The sequence below is a fragment of the Ambystoma mexicanum genome, chromosome 3p (assembly GCF_040938575.1).
Source record: "Ambystoma mexicanum isolate Mex_15411 chromosome 3p, UKY_AmexF1_1, whole genome shotgun sequence".
NCBI lineage: Eukaryota > Metazoa > Chordata > Amphibia > Caudata > Ambystomatidae > Ambystoma > Ambystoma mexicanum.
In genome coordinates, this window is record NC_090925.1 from 911,766,661 (window position 1) to 911,794,088 (window position 27,428).

Genomic DNA, 27,428 nt, shown 5'->3' on the forward strand with positions numbered 1-27,428 from the left:
ATTTCTGCTAAGTACCATCCTATCACACTTGCAAGAAACACTTGTGTATGAACGCGATATAAATAAAATATCATATCATATCATATCATAGTTTATCGAATTGAGGGTGAAAAAGTACTTAAACTCTTCAAGTGATGCAAGGTGTGAATCCCAGTTTGCCTTTTGGATCTGATAAATGAAAGCATTATGTCCACCATATGAATGTACTGAGGAGCAACTGAGTGTTGGTTTTCTTGAGATTATTTAGCCTCAAATGCTTCCATTTTGGCCATCACATTCAAATTTGTCAGAACTGTCAGAACATAATTATGGACTGATTTTGTTTCTTGGGAATCATCCACTTGTAAACTTTTAAGTAACTTCTTAAATTCAGGTTCCATCCTTTCCTTGATTTCAACATGCTCTTTGTAGAAGTCATTGATGATGAATTTGAAAAGTGCAAGCCTTAGTAACATGTGTGCTCCAACTGCTCTCCTTATGCCCTTGCCTGATAGAATCTTTGAGACAACATTTGCATTATAAAGTACAGTTAAGGTGGCCTCAATCCCTGTACCATCCAAGAAAGAACCAATCGCTCGAAGCATTGCCATTATTATTTGTAGCTCACCTGGTCTAAGCATCCAGTTCTTTGACAAGTCTTTTTTGGCCATAGCTAATTTTAAAACAGTCATGTAAAGGCCAGATCCAATATTACAAGTTTTTTTGATTCTGGGGTGACAACAGATGATATTTTCTCCAACCTCTTCATGAATATGAGCTGTGTGTATGTGTGTGCTTGTTTGGCTGGCATCTATGAGTGGGAGTACACAGACCCTAGTTTCGTTAGTTGGAGGATCACTTATAATGGAATTGTAAACTGACCAAGTCGAAACTGTATTGACTCTGTCTCACATTCATCAGTTTGGTTTCTTGAGTGAGATTACAATGTGTATCCAGCAACTTTTCATTGAAACATTCTTGAAAATCACTCAACTGCAAGACTCCTGCCATCATCCAAAGGCGTCCTCAAGCCTGTTGGAATCTAAAATAACAGCATTCCTCTCTGTACATGATTTGATTGCTTACAGGATTCTGCGGTCTACACCCTTTGAGAATGTTGCAAGACATGATGACCTCAGCCAGGAACTGAGGAATCTTCGGCAGTAATCAAAGTGATGATGGGCCTGATATTTCAATTAGGCTTCTGACATCTGACTCCTCCTTCTCCTGATAGACCCCCATAACTATACTGTGCAATGTTCATTTACCATACTGAGTATCCTCAAGGAAGTCAATGTTGTCAGCAGCACAATAGACAAATCCGCCTCTGACCAACTCTGAGGGAACGTAAGAGCCTCCATACTCATCCATGCATTTTATTACCTCTCTGGCTATCTGTGTCTCAAACCAAAGGACTCTGGCATAATCTATAGAAGCTCACATGCTATGTATAAATGTAATGATGATTTTGCTGCACATAGCTGTGTGCATTGTGAGTCCAACTATAACTTCGAAGGGCGCGGATATGCTGTGTGGTAGAAGTGCTGATAGCATTTCATATTTTAACATCTGTGACAATTTATGAGTCCTGTTCATTACAGTGGTATCCCGCTTTTCTGAATTACTTTTCATATCCATGTGTCCTTGACAGCACCACTTGTAAAAAAGAACAACATCCTTTGCAACAACATCTACCAAATTCACCTGATCAAAACTTTCAGCGAATTTCCATTTTTCACAAATTAGTATGGCTCTCTGTAAAATCGTAGCTGCTTCAACAAGGGGTCTCATATTTTTCTCAATAGCCTCAAATTCTTCTACATGAGACAGTGCAACATTTGCGGTTACTTTCAGTGAGACTCGTAGCGGTTCTTTACACTTTTGGGATGACTAAAAATAGTGCCAATACATTCAAGCTTTTCTTCTATGAAACATTTGATTTGTCTTCTTGTTTTCATCTGTCCTCCTTCTAAACCCTTTATAGCTGCAATTTATAGCTCATTTTCCCACATCATTGTTATATTGCCTTCAAAGAGAAAATCACTGATTGAAAACACAAATTCAACATTTGTTGCTTCATAATTTTACTTCTTCTTCCACCTCATGTACGCTCGCGCCTTAAGGCATTCACTACATGTGTGTTCCAACATAGCTTGTGATAAGCAATTTCCCTTGCGTGTTGGTCTGCAGGATCTGTACAATCGCTAAGGCCAACCTTCAATGTGTCATTCTTAGACAATTCTATTGCTCTCTTCAGATGACTGCTGAATAATTGTTTTGTTCCTTCTTTATTGAAAAAGAAGCATTTATTTCTGTCGTAAATAAGTATTTTGTAGTGTAGTTTTTTTCTAGTTCTTCCTATTCTTGATGGCTGGATATAGACGGCTTTGGCTCACATAACTACTCTCCATTCAATCTTTTGCTTCAATCCATGTTTGCCTTATGAGTACATTTCTTTTAGCATTCCAAATGCCATGATGTTTTTTTCATTTTTCAGATCTTCACATGTTAAGTTGCCTAATTGTAGATTTATGTTCAAGTACTCATTATTGTTCCACTCGGCTCTCTTCTTAATACACTCTAAAACGTTTTCATAATATTTTGGATTAACCTGGGCAGATTTCTTTCTTTCTTGACATAAAATACACAAGGAAAAGTCAGTTAACCATTTTCTTTTTTTGCTGATGGTGGAAGTTCTACTTTTGCAATATAGAGAGGTATTTGATATTTTGAAAAATTGATTTGACTGGAAGATAGAATAAAATTTCACGCTTCAACTGCTCTTAAATAATGTTCAACAAAATAGGACATTTTTTTTTAGAAATCATGAAAAACGAACTGCGAACAGAAACTTCTAAACAGTAAGAGATATCAAATTCTTGTAAGGACCTTCTTTATTGAGTTTTATGGTGAACAAAAAAGGTTCATAGAAAATATTTGCTAGGATCACTTTGAAAGGAGTTATAGATCAAATTCTGATTCAGCGCCAGCCATCTTGGATTAATGATGTGACACTGGTCCTCTGCCACAAATTCAGACAAAACACCTGGTAATACATAATTATATGCTTCATTTGTAATACACCCCGGTATTCATAACAGGGATGTAATTTTGGGGAAACCAGGGGTAGTAACTGCTACCCTTGGCTCCCCCTCTGCTACCCCTAGACCTGTCCTTGTGACCCCTCGGCCACTGTACAAAGAGGCAGTGCCAAGAGCAGGTATCTCTGTTGCACCTGAAAAATGTGGTTGTAAATGCAGCTAAATCTGCCACAGATTGTTTCACCAAGAATCTAGATCTAGTTAGCTAGAGAAATAACAGGCATGCAGGAAAAACCATGAGACCGCCATCACTAACAGGTTGGCAGTCTGTTAGTGAAGAATGCCTGAATGGTTGGGTTCAGAGGTGGGGCTGTCTGTGCAGCTCATACCCAGTACTGTAGCAACAGGAAGGGTATGGGGGGTAGGTCTAGCTAGCTGGGTATGGGTAACAGCAGCCTGCAGTAATCAGTGACAACACAGCATGAACGCAAATGTTATCAGTGTTTCCCGTTGTCTGCTTTGCATATCCAGTGCGCCACTGGGCCTGTGATGAGAAGGATGTGCCCCAGTGGCTTCTGCCACCAATCCTGCCTGGGCACTGTGTCACCTGACCCAGGTCTGCCAGATCTGCATCACAGGCACACTGTGGATAGACGCATAGGGAGATAATTAATTTACATGAGGTTGCCCTCCGCCTTTGAAGTAAACCATCTGTTGCTTCCTCAAGCAAAAAATATAAACATTTGGAAGGATAGATCAGGGGCAACACACTTGCTTGTAGAACAAGAGGATGCAGTGCAACATGGGTTCAGTTCCTGTTCCAGTGTTTGAAGCTGGAGGAGGCTGGCAGTAAGCAATATATAAAGGACCAAAGAAAATAATAAAATTGACCTTCTCTAGGGGTGATGTCATGGAGCTGTTGCTGCTGTTGACATAAAAAGAAATTAAATTGCAATTACTGTTACCTGCAACACACCCTTCCCCTCTATCTCCCATCTAACAAAAAAACTGTGGCTCTTTCTCCCTCTCCCCTACTAACCTCCTCTCTTTTCTCTCCTGCCTCACTCCTCCTTCTCTTCCCTAACTCTGTTCATGTTTGCTGACTGGTCGCCTGGTTCACCTCCAGAGCCTCATGGATCCCAGGCTCCCCGCCACTTTTTGCACTTGTCTCTGGGCCCCTGCACCATGTTCATCACTACTGCACTTTCAGCATACGTTCCATGAGAGGGGTAACCTCTCTGCACTTAACCCAGGGCACTGCTGGACTGGACACACTTGTCCACCCCCTCGCACTTCTGTCTTTACACTTGCATACTGTATTCCCTTACTCCCTTTCTGCCTTGAAGCGCTTTGAAGCACTTCACTTGTGTATAAGCACTGTACAAATAAACAATAACAATTACAATTTACTTACCAAATAGGCAAAACAGAAGGGTGATGGCTGTTTTTTTTCAAATCATTCATAACCACTGACGAAGCTCTGGGCAACACTCCAGACCATTGTTTTTCTGGTTGGACATGTTGCTGTTTCCAGTCTGTAGCCAGATACTTTGCAGGCACTGAATGTCTGTGCTTTGGGGATTAGGCCTCTTCGAGTTTACAGTTTAGCCCGAGTGATGTACAATAGTCTATGTTGTTGTGTTGGACATCTGCTTCATTCACACTCATTTGGTAATATGGGCCTATACACACTGATATTAATGCTACATATAGTGATCCATTCTTGTATGAAATGTATAACATGTTACAATGATATTGTAACCATATTTTTCTTAGCATACTTGGGAACAATGCTATGTTAGCCCACTTCCTGTTTGTCAAGGGGTGAAAGGTCATGTGCCATCAGTTCCCTAGATGTCACTTGGGGGCAGGGGCAAATGACATCACTGCCTGTGATATCATCAGAGGCCAAGGGATGTGTGATGTCACTTCTGCTACCCCTGGCATTTTAGTGAAATGACATTCCCTAATTCTCAACTTCCCTTCATTCAAAATCCCATGTAATTACATATGCCCCTGAAATGGATACTTCTCCTCTGTGAAGGGTGCAGTACAGCTAAAACACTCCCACACCATTGTTTCATTTGTAAAAGTTGGGGGTTTAGCCCAAGTAACCCAGGGTAATCCAGACGTGGACCCCTTGCTCACTGTGCCTTAGAGAGGCTCAGCTTCACCTCGCTGAGGAGGCCCAAGAAGGGTGAAACATGTGTCTGGGGTTGCTGATGGCACTCTTGTTCAGAGGAGATTTGCCTAGCATTTCGGTGTTGGACTGCCCTTGTGAGTGGGACCAGACTGACATGCAAATGAGTATTTCTCCTCTGTGAAGGGTGCAGTGAGGTAAATTGTGGTTGTAGGCCCTACTGAGTGGGAGAAATTTCATAGAACAGGGTATTTGACCCATGTTCGTTCTCAGTAGAGGGACTCCCAATCCCTTGTTTAATAGTTTGTGCGTTGGCAGAACTTCTGTAGCATTTTCAAATTTCTGTGTGTTTTGCAGTGATCATGTGCAATAGCCAAAGTTGATATGCGTACTGATAAAATGGTTGATATGCATCTGAGTGTAGCAATGGTTCAGAAGATAGCTCAGCGTGTTAAGCACTTGTTGCAGGAATCTGTGTTCGTATGCAAGATTACAATACCAAATTCCAGGAAGGCAGAGTCAGCCTTTCATATGTCTGTGATTAACCTGCATGTATATGTACTTTGTTTTGTAGCACAAGAGTTGGTGTTATCACCAATGCACCTCCACCAGATATCGGTTACTATAGAAACTAATACTGAATCAATATGGTGAAGGTCTAGAAATTGGTTTGCTCAGATGGGGAGTTGTAAAACCTAGGCAGGCACCTACAAAGATGAGCATAATATGTTAGTTAGTTCATAGAGGTGATTAGGTATCTAAATTCGAAACTGTGGAACCCAAGCGTTCATATTTGTGTCCTGGCTTTGCCACTGTCAGCAGACGATACAGTGATCCTTGACAAATAATCTTATATCACTGACATTAATGTGCTGTCATTGAAAAGGTTTGTCTTCTCACATGCTGGTGGTATTGTTTGGCCCATTACCTGATCTTTCTTTTTATTTAGGCCATTTGAGTGGAATGAGTTCTAGACAGGAGAGAGCAGACTATATATTGCAGACCTCTGTCAAACATATTTTAAAGTCTTATTATTTGACATAAGAACGGTTTGCTTTTTTGTTCAATTCAAAGGTTTTTCTGCATATTCTTAAATAACAAGCCTATGTGTTTTAAATAAAAGCCTGTGTGTTTGGGTGTATTTAAAGCTTTAGACTACAAAAGAGAAACCAAAGATATATCAATTAGTGTGCTGTATACTTCCCTTGATGATGGAGACAATGAAGCTAGGATTATTCCTATTTTGCATACATTTTTAAAAATGTCCATGCTGAGTTATGAGATGTGTGTACTTTCCAAGTCAGTTCTATAAAATGGGATTATTTTAGTTCATGTAAAGAACTGGAAAAGAAAGTGATAAGTTGCAAAAATTGCAGAGTAGGCATGTATCCCAGCTTCACCTCCTAAGCCATGTGTAATCCTAGGTATCTCTTCTAATATGTATTGCGTAACCTGTCAAACGTGCCAGTCCCTAAACCTTTCAAAAAGGTCATCCCTTCAGAGTGATTTCATTCTCAGGGTCTGGTATTTCCAAAAAATCTCACTTGTGGTTTCACAGGTTGCTTCCTCTAATAATACTGCACATTGACATATTGTACCCCACAGCCACTTATTTATTTGCTCTTTACTGACAGCACTGCCTGGAAACCATGTGTCTCTTCTAATCTCAGTCTCTCTGAGTACAGACACCTTCCCGGTAGCGTCTAATGTCCATCCACTATCTATGTTATGGTGTGTGTGGCTTTCTCCTTGCTTCGAAGTGGTCTTGTATATCAATGCTTGAGCACGCTTGCATTCTGTGAGGCTGCTAATCGGAGGCATCTGCCTATTCTGGAATATGTGCTCCTTTTTCATACGACCTGTGTCCTGCATTTATATTATCGGCAGTATACCTTCCTTGTGGCTGCTATTCGTGAAACAGTTCCTATACCTATGGATGAAATACAAATATCCTTGTTGTGGGCTGCAACGTGCTTATCATTCCGATTACAAGAATGAAAGGGGTGAGGGGATTGAAAGGGAGGTCCCCATGCTTATTTTGATCACGAGGAGGAAGCATATCAAGCTATGGGTGGTGATCGCAATAAGACCATAGCGAGCATATATTCTAGATCCCTTGATGACTTTGGTAGGGTGTGGTGGGGCCCAAAGGTGTCCATGCCCCGGGCCCCACAAGTGCTTGAGAAGGTTTACACAATAATGCATGTGCTATAGGTAAGCAATGTCACTAAATGGTATCATTTTGATATTGCACAAGCCGGTTTTGTAATATCAAATTCAATGGTTATTGAGAGGTTGCTTATTTGGTGCAATGGTATGGCGAATTAGAAATGCCATTTTGGCTGCGTTTGTTTACAGGTCAACAGACTAAATAAACAGTGGATTTATAGAAATGTGGTGGGTCAGAGGTCTAAAGGATTAATGTGGAAAAATAACATAATTTGGTGGAATGGAAAAGAACTCGGGTAATTACACTTCACTTATCCAAGGTCAAATTTGAAAGTTTTCGAGTATATTTTTTTCTGCTGATGCTCGCTATATTGTTTTGATACATTATGGTTTTATGAGAAAGAGAAGATCTGTGGAGGTGTTTGTTTACTTCTTTGTCAAGTAACTTCTCCTCCAGTGCATAAAACTGTGTGACGCCAAGTTGCACTGTATTTAAACTCGCATTGTTATATACAAAGGATTACCAGAGCAAATATAAAAGAGTTCAATTATTCCTCCGCTGACCGCACTGAGCACTAAGCTGGGACTGGAACACCTGCCAGCAGTGCTAGTCCTGACAAAAAGCTGAACAAAAGCTTAAAGCAGGCATAAGGAACTACGGATATTTGATTTCACTTGAAACTTGAATTTGATACAAAATGAGTCCAAATTTAGACATACACAACAAAGACAAAAAATACAAAAAAATAAAAATTGCATACAATATTATCTTTTGTTTCATGTGTGTCCATTAATTTCATAATAAACATAATGTTGTAACTTGCATTTGGTTCTCCTGATTTTTTCCCTATAATTGTTAATGTTCTATACATTTTTCAAGAAATGAGTGTTTAACATGAGACTGCCTCTTGCAATTGATTATTAAGCCTCTCTTCCTGTACCAAATACATGCCTCACACTTAGTGGACCACATGTGCTTCTTCAGGGTCTTGTTGTAAATTAACCATTCAAAGTAAAGCTGGATGTAAGTCCAAAGAATAACTCGGTTATAGAAACACTTGAGTACAGGCGCGTTATAAATGACTTATCATATCATGAAGTAGTGTGTGCCAAGTTTTCTGTATTGATCTTTTAAGATGAATCCACTTAATGCCATCGTCATCTTCAGGTATGGGTCTCTTTATATGCTTAAATTGGCTACATTGGCCAAATATCACCTTTTTTTAAATGTTATTGTTGAAATCAGGTATGCTAGCATGTCAAACTGATGGAAACTATGGTCTACTTGCCCATTGTCTCTAGGGTGTCTGCAAATAAACAGCCTATCTAGTAAACTAGTTACTGGAAGCAGCAGAGAGGAGAGTACTCATGCACACCTGCCTGTGGACCATCTGTGACGTTTCGAATGTCCCCAGGCCAGTCTTTTCTCTACCTCAATTCTCTTTTCCTTTCTAGAGGAGAAGTGGTTGGCACCACCGGTTTGGCTGTGGCTACGGTTCAGACCAAACTGCCGACCCTCTATTCTGTCGTGACTGGCATCCATTTTGGAATGCATAGGTCCAGTGATGGTGACCTGGTGAGAACAGCACTTATCAGACCCATAACCGGGCCTGTGTGCAATTGTGACATGTAAAGAGGCGTGGCTAGGACTTTGGGTGACGCAGTGGCAACATAAAGAAGCACTATTCCCCAGGACAGGCCCTAATAAAGAATTACTGCAAGCCCGTTCAGCAAAGGCGAGGAGGTGACACCGCAGGGCTTCTCGAGGCCAAGCCACTGCTGGATGCCCCCTTTGAAGAAGCTTTAAGAGCTTTCAGATTCAAAGCAAATTTAAGGGGTGAAGGACAGCTGCATCACCCGCTGCCTGCCCACCCACCTATCTCTATCTGGTATCCCCCATCTGCCTACGAAGACCCTCTGGTGTCCGCAGGCCTACCCATTTCTCCTCATTCTTAAACAGCGGTGTCTCACCATTATCCACTGCAGGCTTTGCAAATGAGTTTTTCCAGCTTTCAGGGGCTGGCAAGGAGCTGTGGAGAAAAGCGAGAGGAGCCACAATAAGACCGTTTATCAATGGCAAACAATTCCTCAAAATACATGCAACAAAATATAGGAAGTGACGCCATAGCAAGGCAAGTGTTAATTTACAGGTAATCAAGTACACACTTCAACACACAGACACTCGCCATAGTGTATGCACCCTTTTAATTAACATCACAAACACCCAGTTCACAGTTAAATAATCACACACATGTATTCTGCAGGTACACAAGTATACAAACCATACAGAGAGTACGCACAAACACATTAAATACAAACACACACACAAATACAGACACTAACAGCAGTCACACACATACACAATCAAGCCTCACAAAGCTAGTGTCACAAAAGCAACTCAAATAAACGAATACAAGCATCTACAAAATGGGCTTCTGCCTCTTGCTCCACCAGCTCCTAGTTTAATGCCTGAGACAACTCACTGGGGGCAATGGAGGAACAAAAAAAACATTCAGAGCCGAAATGCTGCACTCTACCCATGGCTCAGAGTTGTTCAGGGGCATGATTCAGTTTCAGACAAAATGCATCTATCGAAATCGTTCTCTATTGAAATAGGAGGGTCTCATGCAGAGGTCTTTGGGCAGGGAGGATCTTTTGCTGAGCAAAGAAATGCAATCTTTAGTTGTGGCTCTTTTCTGGTGTCTGTGATATCAAAGAGACAAAATAACAATTTCTGTTGGCACACATTGATTCACAGAGGCCTACCCACTGCTCTATGAACATGGACCATGGTAGAAGCAGAGAAAGGAGGCCACACGCTTCTCCGCCTCCTCTCCGAGTATAGCAGGAGGAGTTGGCGGTTTCCCTGCACTCCCCTGCCCCACATGTCTCCCTTAACTCTACACTTTGGACATTTTGGTTGTGGCGACAAGCGGGGCATGGGGAGTGTATGGATGCTACGTGTGCTGAAGCCAGGGTAAAGGAAGAGGGAGTCAAGGTACACAATGTTCTTCCACCGCAGCCAGCTCTTGTAAAGTGCTGGCCAGGGGACAGTACTGCTGCATCCCTGTTCCTTCTGTGGTGCAGCCAAAGGTTGCGCGCCATGCTTGTCCGCAAAGACAAAGAGGCTGTGAAGGCAGGCGGTGCAATCAAAGCCTGGGATCCCATGCCCCAGTGGTTTTGCTCTCATCCTGCCTCGCCTGCCTTTCCAGCCATACTTCCAAAGCTAGAGGTTGTATACCAATTTAACAATTGATCTCGGGAGGATTGACCCGTGGAGAATTGACCTAATTTAGAAGGTCAATTAGGACATATATGGAAACCCCCCGCAACCCCTCACCCATTCCAAAAACCCTGCAACCCCCACCCAATCCCCTTATATTATTTATATTCCAAAACCAACCCAATACATATATAAAGTAACTAAAATAATATAAAGGTCAATTGTTCAGAAGGTCAATTAGGACCACTATAATTAGGTCAATTGTGCAAAAGGTCAATTTTAAAAGGTAAATTTGGGTAATACCAAGCTAGAGAAACCTCTGGGTGGATGGGGACGCTCGTCCCTGCAGCCAGATCCTTCACATTCTGGAAGTGGAAAAGAAACGCTGCTTCGCTGCATCTTCTCCAATTAGGCAGACTGCACTAGAAAGGAATTTGACAATGGTGGGAATACCTGGACCTTTAAGATCAAGGCCTGGCAATGGTAGGAGTACCTGAGCTTCTGATGTAATTTTTTTCAAAATCGTATGTCTACTTAGCCTCTTGCTGGCAAGGCATAGCAATAGGTAGTTACTGTTTATACAGAATACCTAAAATGAGCAAATCTGCTTGAAAACTGAAAATCAAGTTCCTTTTAAGGAGCCGCACAGCCTCAAAAAAGACATGGAGAGCACCTGATCATGTCATGCCATTATCTAGCAATCTATGAGAGTCCCCAGGTTTAGCACTGCAATGTAAGGTATAGATTCCGGGCAATTGGAGGAGCAGGTGCTTGTCCATTTCATATTAAAATATGGCTCATGGTGTAAAGGCATATGATAGGCAAGCCTGGCATATGGTTGCAGTACCTGGGCATATGATAGCGGGACATGGAGAATGGTCTGAGTAGCATTTGAAGGCAACACCAGGATCTGTCGGTTTCATCTTGTTAATAGGCCCTTTCTTACGTTTAACGCCACTAAACCTTTGAACAACTCACTTGTTTTCTCACGTCTCTTCTATTGCTCTAGTACACTCTTTGGTCTACCTGCTCCTCGCTTAGCTCCTCTAAAGTCTGTCTTCAAAGCTTCCATATTCCTTTCACATTCACTCTCTCCTCGTGACTCTATTTCACTCTCTCTAGCTTTCTTTCCATTCTGACCTCAAATTCGATTTTCTCTGTATTGCTTTTAAACCTCTCTATGGCCTTGAGCCTTCTCATTTTTCCTCCCTTTTCTCTTTTTATCTTTCCTCTCGTTCTCTTCATTCTCAGTCTTTATTGTTATTATCAGTTCCTTGGCCCGCGTGTGCTCAATCACGAGTTCGTTCTTTTTTGTTGCTTGCTTGCTTGCCACTGGAATACTCTCCCAGTCTCTCTTCATTCTGGTACTTCTTACTCTTTATTTTGTACTACTCCTAAGAGCCACCTCCTCCACTCTTAATATAGATTTTGTAAATTTTCTATAGTCTACAAACCTAATTTTATTGTTTTATTAGTATGTTCGGTACAGCGCTTTGGAGTAACGCGCTATTTAAATGTTCAATAAATACAAAATTCAAATTGGAACGGAGTGCCTTAAAATATGGCAATACCTGACAAATGATGGTCGTATATACCATAGGATATCAAGATCTGAAATAGGGTGTGAGAACATAAGCATTTAGCATTAATACCTTACAAATGGTGAAAGCATCTGACCTTTTCATGCCAATAACTGGCAATTGTGTGAGTAGCAGTACTAGGACAATCTTTCCAGCACCTCAAAATGGTGGTGCTGAAAACTGATCGACTTTCTACACTACACTAATTGTATCCCAAGCTCAGAATTGGGCCCTGAATGTGAACCTACCCTTGTGAAGAATTGCCGTCTGGCTGGAAGGTTTAGAATTAATCTTAAACCTCTGACAATTGCTCTGGGCAACCCTCCAGACCATCGTTCTTCAACTGCCAAGCCATTACAGAAAGGGAAAAGACCATATGCAAATCAGACTTGCTCCCACATCTCTTCCACGCGAGACCACAAGCATCCCCAGACATGTTTTGGCCTCATGGCTTGGCAGGCGAAGAACAATGGTCTGGTGGGTTTCTCAGAGCCACACCAGAGTTTAAGATTCATTCTAACCCTTCCAGCCATCACCTCTTTTGTTTTGCTTAGTCACTCCCAGTGGAAAGGATATGCCCAGATCTGGGGCCCATGCTTGTGGAGCCTAGAGACCCATGCGCAAAAAAACAATCTCTCATACAATATTTGAATATCAAATTGATGTTGCTCAACACGATTTATTCAAAATGATGACTGTTTATTTAAATAAAAAGTACAAAATATTAAAGTGCATCATTAGTGACATCTGTAGTGCAAAGATTCACAAGAATTACAATTTCATCATGTATAATTTCCTTCAATCATACAAAATCACATATGCTCACTCATACTCACAAACTACTGGACTCACCAACCACACAATCAAACCAAATCACAATAGACATATATGCACACAAAACAGCATAAATGTGCAAAGAATGCAATATGATACAAACAAAACAAAAGTTCTAATATATACAAAGAAGTTGACTGTTATTATTGCATTCTGGCAACAGTGATAGACGAAGGTTTGTCATACAACAATATTTTGGCCTATATCGCAGCTGCCAACTGCATGACTAAGGCAAACGTTACTTAAGAGTCCCTTAGTTGAATAGATATCACTATAAATTGGTCTATTCGAGTTTCGGCTAAGGGCCTTAAGTATTTGCCAGACCAAGCCTTCATCAGGGTGACAGAATATTTGGATACACAAGGTGAATGCAGTCCTCATTAAGTGGGACAAGGCACTCATGTCAACAAGTAACACAACTGTCCACAGAAACGTGCTGGACCAGTGCCAAGGTTGAACAGGAGAACATAATTTGCATATAAAAGAGGGAAAGGGAGCAATGTCTCTCTTTGTGAATTCACCCACTACGCACAACCCGACTTCCCTCTTGGAGATCGCAGCTCCACCGTCTCATTTTAGTGCAAAAAAACACCTTCAATCATCATCTGTATGAAGTGGAAACTTGCAACATACATTCGTTCTGGGTGAAACGCCATGTTTTTTCTCTCATCCACGCCCGTGTAAACGTGGTGTATCCTTAGGCTGTATGGTACAGTTGTCCCGTTCCTCAGAGAACAGCTGTGGACTGACAACATCCCGAATAGCAGCTCATGCCAGCGCTCAACGCATAGAGACCCAAGCTACTCCTCACTGATGAGGCCCAACAATGCCGAAACATGCTTGGGGAAACTTGTGGTCTTGTGCAGAAGGTATGTGACCAAGTGGTGCGGGCTGGACTGCCCCTTTTGAGGTGGGACCAAGCCTGATTTGCATATGGCCTTTCCCCTTTTGTAATGGCTTGGCAGGTGAAGAACGGTGGTCTGGAAGGTTGCCTAGAGCAATGCCAGAGGTTAAGATTCATTCTAAAACTTCCAGCCATCACCTCTTTTGTTTTGCTATAGTCACCCCGAGTGGGACAGGTATGCCCAGACATGGGTCCCAGCCACCACCTCTTTTGTTTTGCTAGGTCACCTGTGTACTTTTTCTCCCAAGAGATATCTTTTTACAACAAACATTGTGGTTGCTAAAATTGCCTTCTCACCCCTCTATTCTCGCCCAGAGTGTTGCATTCTCTCCATTCTTGCATCTCTTTTGTCCTTTTCTACCGAGGTGGGTTTTTGTACAGTTTTTCTATTTAGTTTTCTTGCAGATGGTGTGTTTAATTAAAGTATATATTTTTTATAGAACCTTGATTCGACATTCCCTTTTGCCTTTATTTTGAGCTGTGATGCTTTGCTGTTTGGGTCACTAATAAATCACATTCAAACCACTCTTAAGAGTATACCCTTACCTCGGTCCACGTTACCACAAAAGGTGAAAGGTGCATTTCATCACTGTGCCTGTTTTACATATATGAATGTGTTGGCTCCTGGTTTATAGAAGAGTAAGGCCTGAGTGGGCGCTTGCGCCTCCACTCACCCTTCTATTCCTACAGGACAGAAGTCAATTTGTCAAACCCCCATCACCCATCACCTATTTTCCGTTAATTGATGCCTGCCGGAAAGCCCTTCTTTGACAAGAGAGCTTTAAATCACAGGTTCAAGGACACCAAAAGTAAATGAGAGCCTGGCAGGAAGCACATTGACGACCACTCTGGCTGACACCCACCATAAAATCCCACATGCAGCTCCTGCTACGCCCCCTGTCTTCTGAGTCTTGAAACTCAGACTGCATCCCATGGCAGAGATAAAATCCTAAATCCAAATACATACGAGCGGGGAGGCAACCATAGGCATAAAGTAACAAAGCACACTATTTAAAGGGGCATCAAGCCCTTTCAAATGCCACCGAAGGATAGCATTTTAAAAACTAAACTGAGGCCTCAATGCCTATGTCTGGCGTGGTACACTACTCAATGAACATGGAAGAAAGACAACAAGTAATTAGTTTGTATATGAAGACTGAAACAGTGAACAGGATGCACGAAGGTGCACACATAGCAAGAGTGTATGCATGTTTACACAAACATGTGGGTACACATTTAAAAACACGCCCACCCACAGTAAATTCTATCTATAGTATGCCTTACTGTGATCAGGCATTCTATAATACCAGTACAGTGTGCGAGACGCTCAAAACTGAGAAACTTAAAGTAAAACGAGACTGGTGTACTGCAATTACATCATGTAGTAAGGAAGGGGTTCAAGAAACCCAGACATTGCGAATAAATGCAGACAATAAACCATTAGATTGTGAGAAAAGTACAACACTCAGACAGGTGTGAAGGACAGTTGGACTGTGAAGACAAAGACAAGGACATAACCGTCACCCTGCTCAGACGCTGAGGTCATTTGAAATGAAAGGTAATACTCACGAGACAGACAGGAAGGCGTCCATGCGGTCCATGCGCAGGCCAGTGTCTCCTCTTTGCTGGCCATCTAGTTTAAGACAATTGAAGAATTAGGTAATTGAGAATAGCTCGTTTCAACTCTTGGGTGATACTGCAGAAAATCTATTGCGTACTTAGGCCTACCTCTGCCAAAAGCTACAAGCCGGTGAAATTCAAAGCAAGGGGAGTAGCATAAGCTTCCTTCCGGCGCAAAGTAGTTACAGCAGCAGCACACGCTTAGCAGATCACACTGCATGGCAGAAACGTTTCACGCGCTGCTGACACACTCAATAGGTAGATTGGAGGCAGCACGACACCATCTCTCTAACACTCACTGCTGGCACCTCACGAGCAGCAGCCGTGCAAATTAGCCTCACACAGATCAAACGACAGCACAGATGTTGGTTATTTAAATGCATATTTTCCTGCTGGTTCAGCTCTCAATGTAGTGGATGTCATATCTATTTATTGTCACTGTTGTATGAGGCTCCACAGGCACACACACACACCTGTTCAGAGCACCAATATACCATGCTTTGCCTTCAAGTCCTGAGATGCTCTTTGTATTGAATGAATATTTATTTATTACATTTATATAGCGCGCAGGCAGCCCAGGGGCATTGTGGCACTGTTACTTGTAGGGAGACTTAGTTACAATGGGTGCAGGTTGTGCCTTGGGTTACAGTGAGGCAGTGACCTGTGATCAGATATCGGTGGTATCATACGAAGTAATACATCATACATCAGACATTCATGAGGGCAAGGCCATATGCCAAAACCTCAGGTGGGTCCGACCTATTTCAGAGCAAAAGCCATAGTTCATTACCTCCACGTCCACTCTTCCTCGTCCCAGTACTTACTTCATGAGGCACCCGCCTCCGACACAGGACCTTCTTCTATTTCTTTAAATCCCTATAACTCCTCCCCCACATCCATGTCACTCAGTTTTAATTTTTCCTGCCTCCGGCAGGTTGGACTTTTTCTTCCCGGTGCGGGGCACCAGGGAGCACCGATTGCTGGCCCCCTGGGGGGGGCTGTGTGGCGGGGCCCTCGGCTCCCTCAGGTGCGGCACTGCTCCTGGGCCCCCTGCGGGGCTTGGGGTCACAGTTGAGCTGGATTGCCTCGCTCGGTTCTTTGCTGGGCTCCGGACCGCTGCGTGAGCATTGTGTCCCGGGTCCTGCACGGCCCGGGGGAAGGTAAGGAGAGGGGAGGACTGGGCTTGATGTTTTTCCCCTCTCCTCCTGTTTTGGCCATCTTGATTCGACTTGGCAGTGTGGGCTAGCCTTCCCTTTTGTTGTGAGGCCTCTCTGCTTCTTGTCGTGGGGTGACAGTGGCAGAGAGTCTTTGGGAGTGCGGGGGCTCTGTTCTGTCGCAGGCATGTCACATACCACCCGCTCCTCAGACACACACAGCACAGGATGCACCGGATGTTAGCTGCATTATCTGGGGGAAGGTAAGGAGAGGGGAGGACTGTGCTTGATGTTTTCCCCTCTCTTGCTGGTATGGCCATTTTGACTCCTTCGACATGCCGTTTTCCTCGTGCTTTGTGTGCACATCTTTATTGGAAATGATGGCAAGCACTTGGCAGTGTGGGCTAAGCCTTCCCTTTTGTTGTGAGGCCTCTCTGCTTCTTGTCGTGGGGTGACTGTGACAGAGTATTTGAAAGTGCGGGGGCTCTGTTCTGTCGCAGGCATGCCACATACCACCCGCTCCTCAGAGACACACGGCCCAGGATGCACCGGATGTCAGCTGCATTCTCTGGGGGAAGGTAAGGAGAGGGGAGGACTGTGCTTGATGTTTTCCCCTCTCTTGCTGGTATGGCCATCTTGACTCCTTTGAAAGGCCGTTACCTCGTGCTCTGTGTACACATCTTTATTGGAAATGATGGCAAGCACTTGGCAGTATGGGCTAGCCTTCCCTTTTTGTTGTGAGGACTCTCTGCTTCTTGTCGTGGGGTGACTGTGACAGAGTATTTGAAAGTGCGGGGCTCTGTTCTGTCACAGACATGTCACATACCACCAGCTCCTCAGACACACACAGCCCAGTATGCACCGGATGTTGGCTGCATTCCTTGCGTGCTGCCTGTGAATACGGCGCAGATTTTGGACACGTCTGCAAGCGGCCGGAAGGGTACCGGCCTGGCATAGTCTACACTTCGGGTTCGAGTCTCAGCGGTGCTGACTCGGTCCTTCATCCTTCCTAGACCGACGCATTGGAACGATTTAGAGCATGGGGCTACCAGCTACTGGATACAGGGCTCAAGCCACCTCTCAGTCATGTGGTGTGTTAGTGGTGTGTTTGGGTCTGTGCTAGCTATGGACGCAGACTCCTTGTCCTGTCCTCTTCCTCTAAACTGCGCAAGGGAAAGTCAAAGGAGTTGATTTGCTTTTCCCTTTCCAGCATGGGATTATGGAAAATGCATCATGGAAGTAACGGCCATGCAGGGGGTTCCCAGTGTCTCTTCTTTTAGGCCCTAGGTCCTCCGGTGCTGACGTGTTGCTTTCACACCTCCTCTCAGACTTGTGGGAAGTGATAGGGCACATGGTGGCACATGTCTGTGCTTAGAGGGGTTCTCAGAGCCCCTGGTGCCGGTGGAGGGGGATGTCACTTCAGTGGGTTTTCCAGTATAGGCATACCTCAGGTAGGGGGTTGCCTTTGATGTCGGCTATCCGGGATTGCTTTGCCCCACTTTGTGACAGTACTCTGCCCTTTTGACTCCAGCCTGGTGGCTCCTCTGTCGGCTGAGGGGGCCATAGTCTGCTGGACTTCTGGGCTGTCCAGTATCTTCCTTTTGATAGCTCAAATCTTTTTGTGGGCTGACAAGCATGCTGTTATATTGTGGCGCAGGCCTGTTTCAACGTTCTGTGATTTCCCTCTGGTGCAAGTGCAGTGACTGGCGGTTTTCCCTGGCTCCTCGTCTCTATCTTCTCGGAGGTGTATGGGACCGGTGGGGTTCGGCTTCCTGGGTAATGGGCTCCTTCTGGAGGGGGTATCAGTTGCCGTTCCTGTCTCCTCCTGTCCAGGTTTGCATGGTTAGGACTTAGGTACCCAGCTCACGGTCCAAGTAGTTGGCCATGGGATCCGTTCTCTCCGAACGGTTGTTGTGGGTTACCGTCTTGCCTGTTCCTCTCCCTGTTCAGGGTCAAGTTTTCTACTTGCGGGTGTTCCTGGTCCCTATGCCTTCTAGGATGTGTCACCTGCTTATGGGTCTCAAGACCCTGCACTGCTTGTCCGGACGTCTGGGGAGAGCGTACTCTGGATGTTGTGCAGGAGGGGCGCTTGCTGGCTGTTCTGGGCTGGGTTCTCAGAAGGCAGTATGTCTCGACTCACCTGTTGCTGAAGTTACGGGGCACGTGGCGTCTTGCATGTTTTCCAGTTCCTTGAGCCTGTCTTCGGTTACGTCTCCTGGTGTCTTATACTCTCTCCCACTGGCTCCCGACATCTCGGCTTTCGTAGTTTTTGTTTTCAGTGTCCCCAGCGCTGTGTGTGTCCCTGCTATGGTGGCGGGGGGTTTCAGGTCTACAGGCTGAGGTGTGCATGGTCCTTCCTCCTGTGACCTCTCCTACTACCAACACCAGCAGAAAGGGTATACATTGGGGGTCCTCTCAGCTCAAGGGTTGTGAGATCTGGGGAGAGCCGGTGATCATCCAATTGGCAAGAGTTGTGCCATTGTGCAAGCTCTGGTGTACTTCGAGGAGTTGCTGGACGGTCGGCGGTTTTTGGTCCGATCGGACAATACGACGGCCTTGGCATATGTCCACTGCAAAAGGGGTTCCGGCTGTTCCTTGAATGCTCTGGCAGCGCTGATAGGCACCTGGGAGGAATATCATCTGGTGTATCTGCTGGCCTCACGTATCAGAAGGGTGGACAATGTTCAAGCGGATCTTCTCAGACGCCAGTTTCACTCCTCTGCAGAACTGGTCCTGTTGGCCCAGGTCTTTGCAGTGACCTGTGTCAGATTAGGGTCCTTGGTTCTAGACCTGTTTGCATACGATTAGGGTCCTTGGTTCTAGACTTGTTTGCATACCCGGCCTCAGCAGAAGTTCCCCTCTTCTGCTCTCGGTTTCAGGTTGAGGGGATTGGGGGATGGACGCCCTCTCTGTACAGTGGCCTTGGGGTTTTCCTTTATGCCTTTCCGCCTATTCCCCTTCTGCCCCGGGTGGTTTGGCGCATCTGAGTGTCCAGGGTGACTGTGTTGTTGTTAGCTCTGTTCTGGTGCCGCCGGAGTTGGCTCCCCTCTCTGTTGGAGCTTCGTTCCTAGGAACCTTGGCTGGTTCCGAGGTGGCCGTGTCCCCTTCAAGGGGATCTGCGGTTAGAATTCCACCGGATGCAATGGGCGGTGTGGCTATTGCTCAGTCTAGGTTGATATCTCAGGGGTTCTCAGATCCTGTAGTTGAGTCCAAATGGATGCTCTTAGACCCTCCACTCTGAAGGTGTTAGGCAGACATTGGGGCCATTTCCGAGACTGGTATGGGCGGTCTGGGATCCCTCCCCTGCGTTCTGGCCTCTGCTATCCTTCGGTTCCTCCAGGAGGGGTTTTGACAGGGGCCTGGCAGTTTTTCCAGGCTTCGCTCTCAGTGGGCCTCCAAGAAATTCCTTTTGGGGGACTCTGACGGTCACTTGGATGGGGAGGTGTTGGTGGGGAAGTTGATCCAGGGTTTTTTCTTCTTCCCTTCCTTGTGCTGATAAAGGGCTTTCCTCTTGGGATCTCCCTCTTGTATTACGGTTCCTTCATGGGCCTCTTTTTGAGCCCTTTTCCGGGATTGATATCAAACATCTTACACTGAAATCTGCTTTTCTTATTGCCCTCACTTCTGCCCGTAGGCTTGGGGAGATTGGGGCTCTCTTATGTCATGCTCCTTTCCTGAGGGTGCTGCCAGACTCGGTGGTGCCGGGGTGTGGTCCGATGTTTCTCCCTTCAGTTGTCTCTCGGGTTTCACACCTCTCAGGGTCTGGTTCTCCCTGACTTCTTTCATGATCCAAGAACGCCTGAGGAGGTGGCTCGGCTTAACATTGATGTCCGGCGGGACGCGTTGGAGTATTTGGCTTGGTTTGCCTTTTCCACCAATCCGATAGTCTTCTGATTGCTTGTGGTCCGGCTGGGGCTGGGCATAACGCATCTGTGGTTTCCATTTTCCGGTGGTTCCGGGTTGTGATCTCTAGGGCCTATGTGGCTTCTGGCCTGCCTGTGCCTGCGCACAATCAGGGGTGGTCTACCAGGGGTTTCGCGGCTTCCTGGGCCGATGCAAGGAGGGTTTTTCTCTGCAAGAGATTTGTATGGCTGCCGCCTTGGCTGGTCTAGGCATTTTCATCAGCCGCTATGGGTTGAGTTTCTCCCACTCGGGGGTTGGTTCCTTCGTGGTTGGAGTTTTTGTCTGTGGGGATGTGATTTAAGAGTTATTGTGGGTGTGTTTTGCTGCACTGTTTTTGGCTCTGTGTCTCATTGGGACCTTTTCCCCGTTGCTGCTTTGGTATACCTCATGAAGTAAGTACTGGGACGAGGAAGAGTGGACGTGGAGGTAATGCTCTGATTACTTACCGGTAATCTTCATTACTCCTAGTCCTACTCTTCCTCGTCACAGTACTGACGACCCTCCTCACCCTCCCTGCGGGGAAGGTCCCATGCTCCAGCTTGGTAATATGAAACTGAGTGACATGGATGTGGGGGAGGAGTTATAGGGATTTAAAGAAATAGAAGAAGGTCCTGTGTCGGAGGCGGGTGCCTCATGAAGTAAGTACTGTGACGAGGAAGAGTAGGACTAGGAGTAATGAAGATTACCGGTAAGTAATCAGAGCATGTTTTGCTCCTCTGTCTGGCCATGGGCAGCTCCCGTAGAAGCAGTGCATCATTTGTAAAAAAAATAAATAAATAAGTGCCAGGTCCCAGATATTTCCTAACACTCCTGTGCCTATTGATGCCACACCCACAGCTCCTCTCAACAATGCCAACATACTTAGGGTTGTCCCAACAACTCCCACGGCCTGACTGAGTGTGATGGGGGCACTGCCCACATCACCTTAACAAACGCTAATCAACATTTCATAAAGTAACATAACATATTAGTTGTGCCTTGAGATGAGACAGGATATGGTTAACTGCTTCTTTAAAAACATCATCCTAGTCATTGTCCTCTGATATAGGTGGGAAGTGGAACATGGTGATACTATGTCCACCGAAAATAGAGCGAAAGTCCTTTCTGCCGAAAGTAAAGGGATATACAAATGCAGACAAAATCATTGCCACGCTGATGACTCTTCCTGTCAAACTATGCAGCAAGCTCTTGTAATGTATGTGGGCGTGTCTAAGAGTTCAGTCAGTGAGTTAGTCGCCTGGAACACACCTGTATATAGAATACCAGAAACAAAGAGTAGCCGTGTCCAGCATAACATGGCCCTGCCGAGTCCAGCAGAGCCACAGATGTGTGTGTCATTTGGCAGCCATGCCACTTACACTGGCATATGTGCATGCCCGCTGAACTAGTTAGTCGCCCATAGGACAGCGTCTGCCTGGTTGCGGCCTTCACATGCCCAAGACACCCAGCTTGCAGCACACAGTGCGATTTTTCTACAGGCTTAGTAACTGGACTGCAGGCATGGCCAGCATGAGCGCCCAGCACTGTCACCTTCCAGCTCGTTGTTATTCATGAAAATTGGCGCCTGCTGCTTCAATTTCTACTGGCATTACTGCCTTGTTGTCATGCAAGCTGTAACATCACCCTACGCATTGCGCCTTCTTGCCCGATAGTAAGTTGGGTGTGTCTATCCCTGGCCATGTCCACCCCTGCGGGCCCTGCCTCTGCTGCCCCAGCTGCCCCGGCCAGGTTTCTCAGGCTCCACTCGCCCTCACTACTGGTGTTTGACATGGTAGCGAATGCTTCGTTGCAGAGAACACAATGGGCAATTTGTCTGGAACTCTTTAACAACTACTTCAAGGCCACGAGGGAGTTAGATTCAGAAGTGAAATGGTCAATGCTCTTGGCTCTCATTGAGGAAGTGCACAACCTTTTAGATTCACTTCCAGGCCGATGACGGCTATGCTGCCTCCACAGGTGCGATTTAAGCCTTGAAATGGAGGGACATTATAATCTGACTGATTCACACGCCTCCGCCATGTAAGTAACAATAGCAATGCCTGTGTGCGAAAGAGCAAATGCAACATGGTGTACAGTGTTTATAACGGGAAAAAATATCGAATCGTTTTTCAGTGAAACATAAATAACAAAACATAGGTTGCATTTTTTGTAAAGGTATATATGGAGGGTGGAGTGAGGGATTAAAAAGGTTGGGGAGGTTGGTGGTAGGTAAAAAAGCTGGGTAAACATGGGGTTTGGGGTGACCCACATTAAAAAAGAGAAAATATGTGACTTGTTTTCGTTATTTTTATTTCACTGAAAAGTTTTCGTTATATTTGTATTCGTCATAAAGACATGCAACATATTACCCATGCAGCTACAGCTCCAGAGAGTCCGAAGCCCCACCACGTAGAACAATTGAAATTGTAGGTCAGACGAGGACCAGCTTTATGAGAAACAAAACTGACCATTTCACACATTTAGCAAAGCACTGTGCCTTGCTCTAGGATTCGGGGATGGGATGAAGCAGGTGGCCGGATGCCACTGCTTGCCACATGATGCTGGGTCTGGGCGTGGCATGAGGAGGATCCACTGGGCAACCCCACCTGTGAGTTTGTCAGGAACTTGCACACAAGGGCAGCATAATTGACATGGACCCTTTAAGGAGGTTACAGCTGCAAACAGAGGTGCAGCAAAAAGCGACAGTAATGCCTGTGGAAACCCCCCTTATACAAACCTGAGACTCTCAAGAGCACATTCGTCTGTTGGCAACTTGGGAACTTTGCGTCCAAATTAAGCTCAGTGTGCCTGAATTCCCCCACATTGAACAGCTTCATCCACCCACACGCAACCGTGTGACTTCTGGAGAATGCAGAGAAGGGTTTGCTGGGTCTGCCAACAACTGGCTGCTCCATCCTGGTGTACATGTATTCTGAGAATCCAAATGGGAGGCCACCAAGAAAGAACCTTGATGCCAGAGCCAGAAATACCAACTGGCCAACCTGCCTACGAAGAAATGTGAACTAATCAATAATCAAAGGGCTAGACTCTGCACACCCGCAGACCATGAACCTGAGACCAACCGCCCGGGTGGGTTGGTAGAGCTAAAAGGCATGCAAGGAAAAATGACATTGTTGGAGTCTGCCTTTGAATAGTCCTAGAGAAGGAGAAGGGCCAGACCTGAGCAAATGAAAAGTAATTCTAGAGGTTTCTGGAGGAGAGGAGGTGACAGGGAGAAACACTGAAGAGAAGGAGAACTAGTGAAGAGGAGATGATTGAGGAGGTAGGAGGAGAAGAGCAGGAGTTGAGAAGAGGAGGTTAATTGTAGAGCTGAGGAGGCGAAGCGGGAGAGTTGGAGAAGAGCAGAGGAAATGGTTTGGGAGTAGGAAGGAGGAGGGAAAGAGCATCAAAGGAGATCTGGACTATAGGTTGGGGAGAGAAAGACCCCAGAGGATGGGGAAAGATACACCTCAGAGGTTGAGGGGGCTGATACACCCCAAATGTTGGAGAATGGTATACCCTTGAGATAGGGGCAAGATATACCAGAGTGGGTATGGGTAGAAATACCGCAGGGGTTCAGAAGAAAGATTACTTATGTGGACACGTTTTTGTGTGACAAGATCTATTGCATTTCCGCTTTGCGCTGAGAATCTATTACCACAGATCTGTGTATTTAAACCTTTTCCACACATTAATTTTATTTGTGGATGTATGTATGTTTGTATATTTTTTATTAGTTTTTTTAATTCAGTATTATATAGAGCGGTACATATGAATTTTAAAAACATGTTTATGATTCTTTGTTTTGATAGTTATTGGCCTTGTACTTTTATGGAGCTCACCTCTGAAATCAATTTTATGAATGACGGGTCATTCAGTAATAGTTGTCGAACTTGCCACACCATAAGCAATGCAAGTGATGGATCAGATTCAGGAAACGGATAAAGATGAGTGCCTACAAGTGATCTTACTAAGATTGCAAGAGGTTCTTGGGGCAAAAGGAATTGCCCTATTCTGCATCGCATTGTTGTTGCTGCAAGTCCAGAAACCACTCTCATGGGTGCTTTTAGATCACCGCCTCACAAACTGACATGCATAGAACCATAATGATCCAGCCTCTTGTCTCTTCTCTTCATCATTTAAATGATCCCACCCCTGGATCTCATCAGAAAAACATGCTTCACATGCTTTGGTTATACAGACGACATGCATATAATTTACAAACACGCCAACGACACAACAACAGAAATGCCTGAGCTCAATTCCTTGCGCATGTCGGCGTTTGGATGACCTCGGGGAGGCTTACGCACAAAGCACACAAACAGAATGTATAAAATGACGAGTGATAACACCTAACCCTGCAGCAATACCTTGGCCAAGCAAAGGGCCCTCTCCCACCAGAGGGCTGGGAGGATAGCTGCGGGGCAAAGCGCTCACCTTGGAAGCAAGACAACACGGGCCAACACAGGTTTGATCCCCGTGTCCACGCTTAGAAACCTCTGGGTATTAAACACGTTATAAATAACCAATTACAATTACACACCTCTTCTTTGGGGAACCTTAGAATCATTATGTACAACAAACGTACATTAGAACCACAGGTTAAAGGCATCTTAAGGAGCTTCTTGTTTCAACTCTGTACGTTAAATCACATTATGCTCTACCTGATCTTCAAACACAAGGTAATTCAACAGATGGCAAAGAGTCAAAAATTCTAAGTCTGAAAACACACAAACACAGTAGTGGCAGCCCGTCCAAACAATTCAAAATCTCTCCTTAAAAGAGGATCCACTTCAAAATGCAATGCATCGCTGAACGCGGCCGCCACAGCAGGGGCCTGGAATTCATCGTTGGACACTCACAAACTGCACCTCATCAAAAACACTCTGATCCAGTAATAACGCAATAGAAATGGTACCAAACCAAAACTGGAAACTGAAGTGAAGGTCCTCATTCTCCCTGCTTGAAACCAAAATATGGCATTTCCTGAATAAACATCTCAGTCCCCAGGAAGACCACCTGACTTGACATGACCAGCACTTGGACTCAACCTTACACCAGCTAATCTCACTCCCACCCCAAGGAAGGCATCTTTCAAAATATTGAAACTATCAGGAGCCCAGAGACAAACCTATCAGAAACACGTTCCCTCAGGTTGGACTTCTAACACCCGAAGCAGATTCAAATGATTATCAGTGTGAATATCTGACAAATCACATATTCACTTCACCAGCAGGGGCATACTACGTCAACTTCCGGAGGGCAACCAACATTTTAATTCCTCAATTACTACTCATACCCCTTTTGTCACCTCACCTCAACTAACCTATCCCCTCTAAAATCTGCTACCACCTCAGAGTACACACTGAAAGGGAGTCATGGTATCACAAGTATGACACTGTCACAAAAGGTACCATTTGAAAAACCTTTATTCAATTTTCGGGGTTTGGAAAAACCCCTATTTTGCTAGGACGGGAGTAATCTTGACCATCAAATAATAAATAAAACAGTCCTAGTTGAGTCTGTCAAATCAAAATGGCCTATACTAACACAACCTAATGCCTGCCCTATCTCTTGTACAAGAAGTGTTTAAAGGAGAATGTGTTTGCAAAGGAAAGTCAGTGTTCAACTATAAACAATTATTGTGGCTGAGTCAGCTCTCCTCCCGACGTTCGAGAGCAGGGAGTAAGGCAGCCCACTCTGGCGCAAGTTCTTAACACAAAGGCAGTTCAAAACGTGGATCGAGGCCTACCTGGCCTTCCACGTTAAAGTCTCTCTTCCCATCTTTCAAAACACAGTTCAACGCTGGTCTCCCTATATCGGGCTCAGACCTCTTAATGCAAAAGTTCACGTCGGTCTCCCTCAGTCCGCCTCAAACCTTTCTAGGCAAAAGTTAAAAACACTTGCAGGGGTTCCCTTCCACAAGCTTAATTCACATCCTTTAGGGGTTCCCTTCCCCTAACTTATTACACTTCCGGTCTTCCTCAGTCGGGCTCCGACCATTTCCCAGTGTCGAAGACTTTCGAATGTGCGTGGCTTTTACTTAGACCTCCGCAGGACCACTTCGACTTTCCTTTTAGCTCACACTCTTGTGTTATTTCCCCAAGTGCTTCTTGGTCTGGGTAGTTCAATGTAGTAAGCACCAAAGTTCAACGTTTACCTTTTTACTCTCCCCTTTCCTCAGGGTTCATTTTGATCACTTTGCTTTTACAGTTCATTCACTTTATCGCTACAAACATTTCACCTTTCACAGAGACTTTCGAGTGGGCTACTTCCTTTCGCCAGACCACTCCATTGCTCAGTATTGCTGGTTTCACAGCTATCGTTACTTCAAAGTTCATTCACAGGTCTGCCTTTCTTTGCGTCTCATCCACACACGTGCAGCCTTCAATTGTGTGATATAATGTTGCAACTTCAATCTTTCCTTAACACACACCAGTTTTTCATGTCACTTGCCAACTCACTGGCTGTGTGCGTTTCTTTCTTGTCTTAACAGTTTTTCAATTCACAAGTCAAGGTTAGCACAAAAGGCTTAGCGTAGCCTCCCCAACTCTGCCGTTCACCCGTGAGGGTCACTGGCGTCCTTGAAACACAATGCCTTCTTCACATGTCTTTCGCCAGCCTTTTGGAGGCAACAACCTCCTGCAGGGAAGTCCTGGGGTTCTCCACCCTCTTCTCTCATCCCTTGATCCGTTGCTTTGCTGCAGTAGGTTATCCTTCGCCCCAGAAGTTCTGTTCTGCTTGTGTTACACCTTGCTCAGAGTGTGTCTCCATGTTCCACCTTTTACACATGTGGGGAGTGCTAATTGGTATCAGATGTATGCACTTAGAGTCAAGTGCCTGACTTTGCCTGACCAGATTAGCAGGGTATGTCTAATGGGATATGCAAGGGTTATCCTCAT

At 44.9% G+C, this 27,428-nt stretch overlaps 1 protein-coding gene across 1 annotated transcript in view; it reads right to left on the minus strand.

Moving 5' to 3' along the window:
• The window catches only part of LOC138581100 (uncharacterized), a 604,063-nt gene that overhangs the window by 211,181 nt on the left and 365,454 nt on the right, over positions 1-27,428 (minus strand). Inside the window, exons 5-6 of the mRNA XM_069652175.1 lie at positions 15,440-15,503; positions 9,301-9,359 (exon numbers count right to left, since the gene is read on the minus strand). Coding sequence (XP_069508276.1) covers positions 9,301-9,359; positions 15,440-15,503 — 123 coding nt within the window. The remainder of the gene's footprint in view (positions 1-9,300; positions 9,360-15,439; positions 15,504-27,428) is intronic.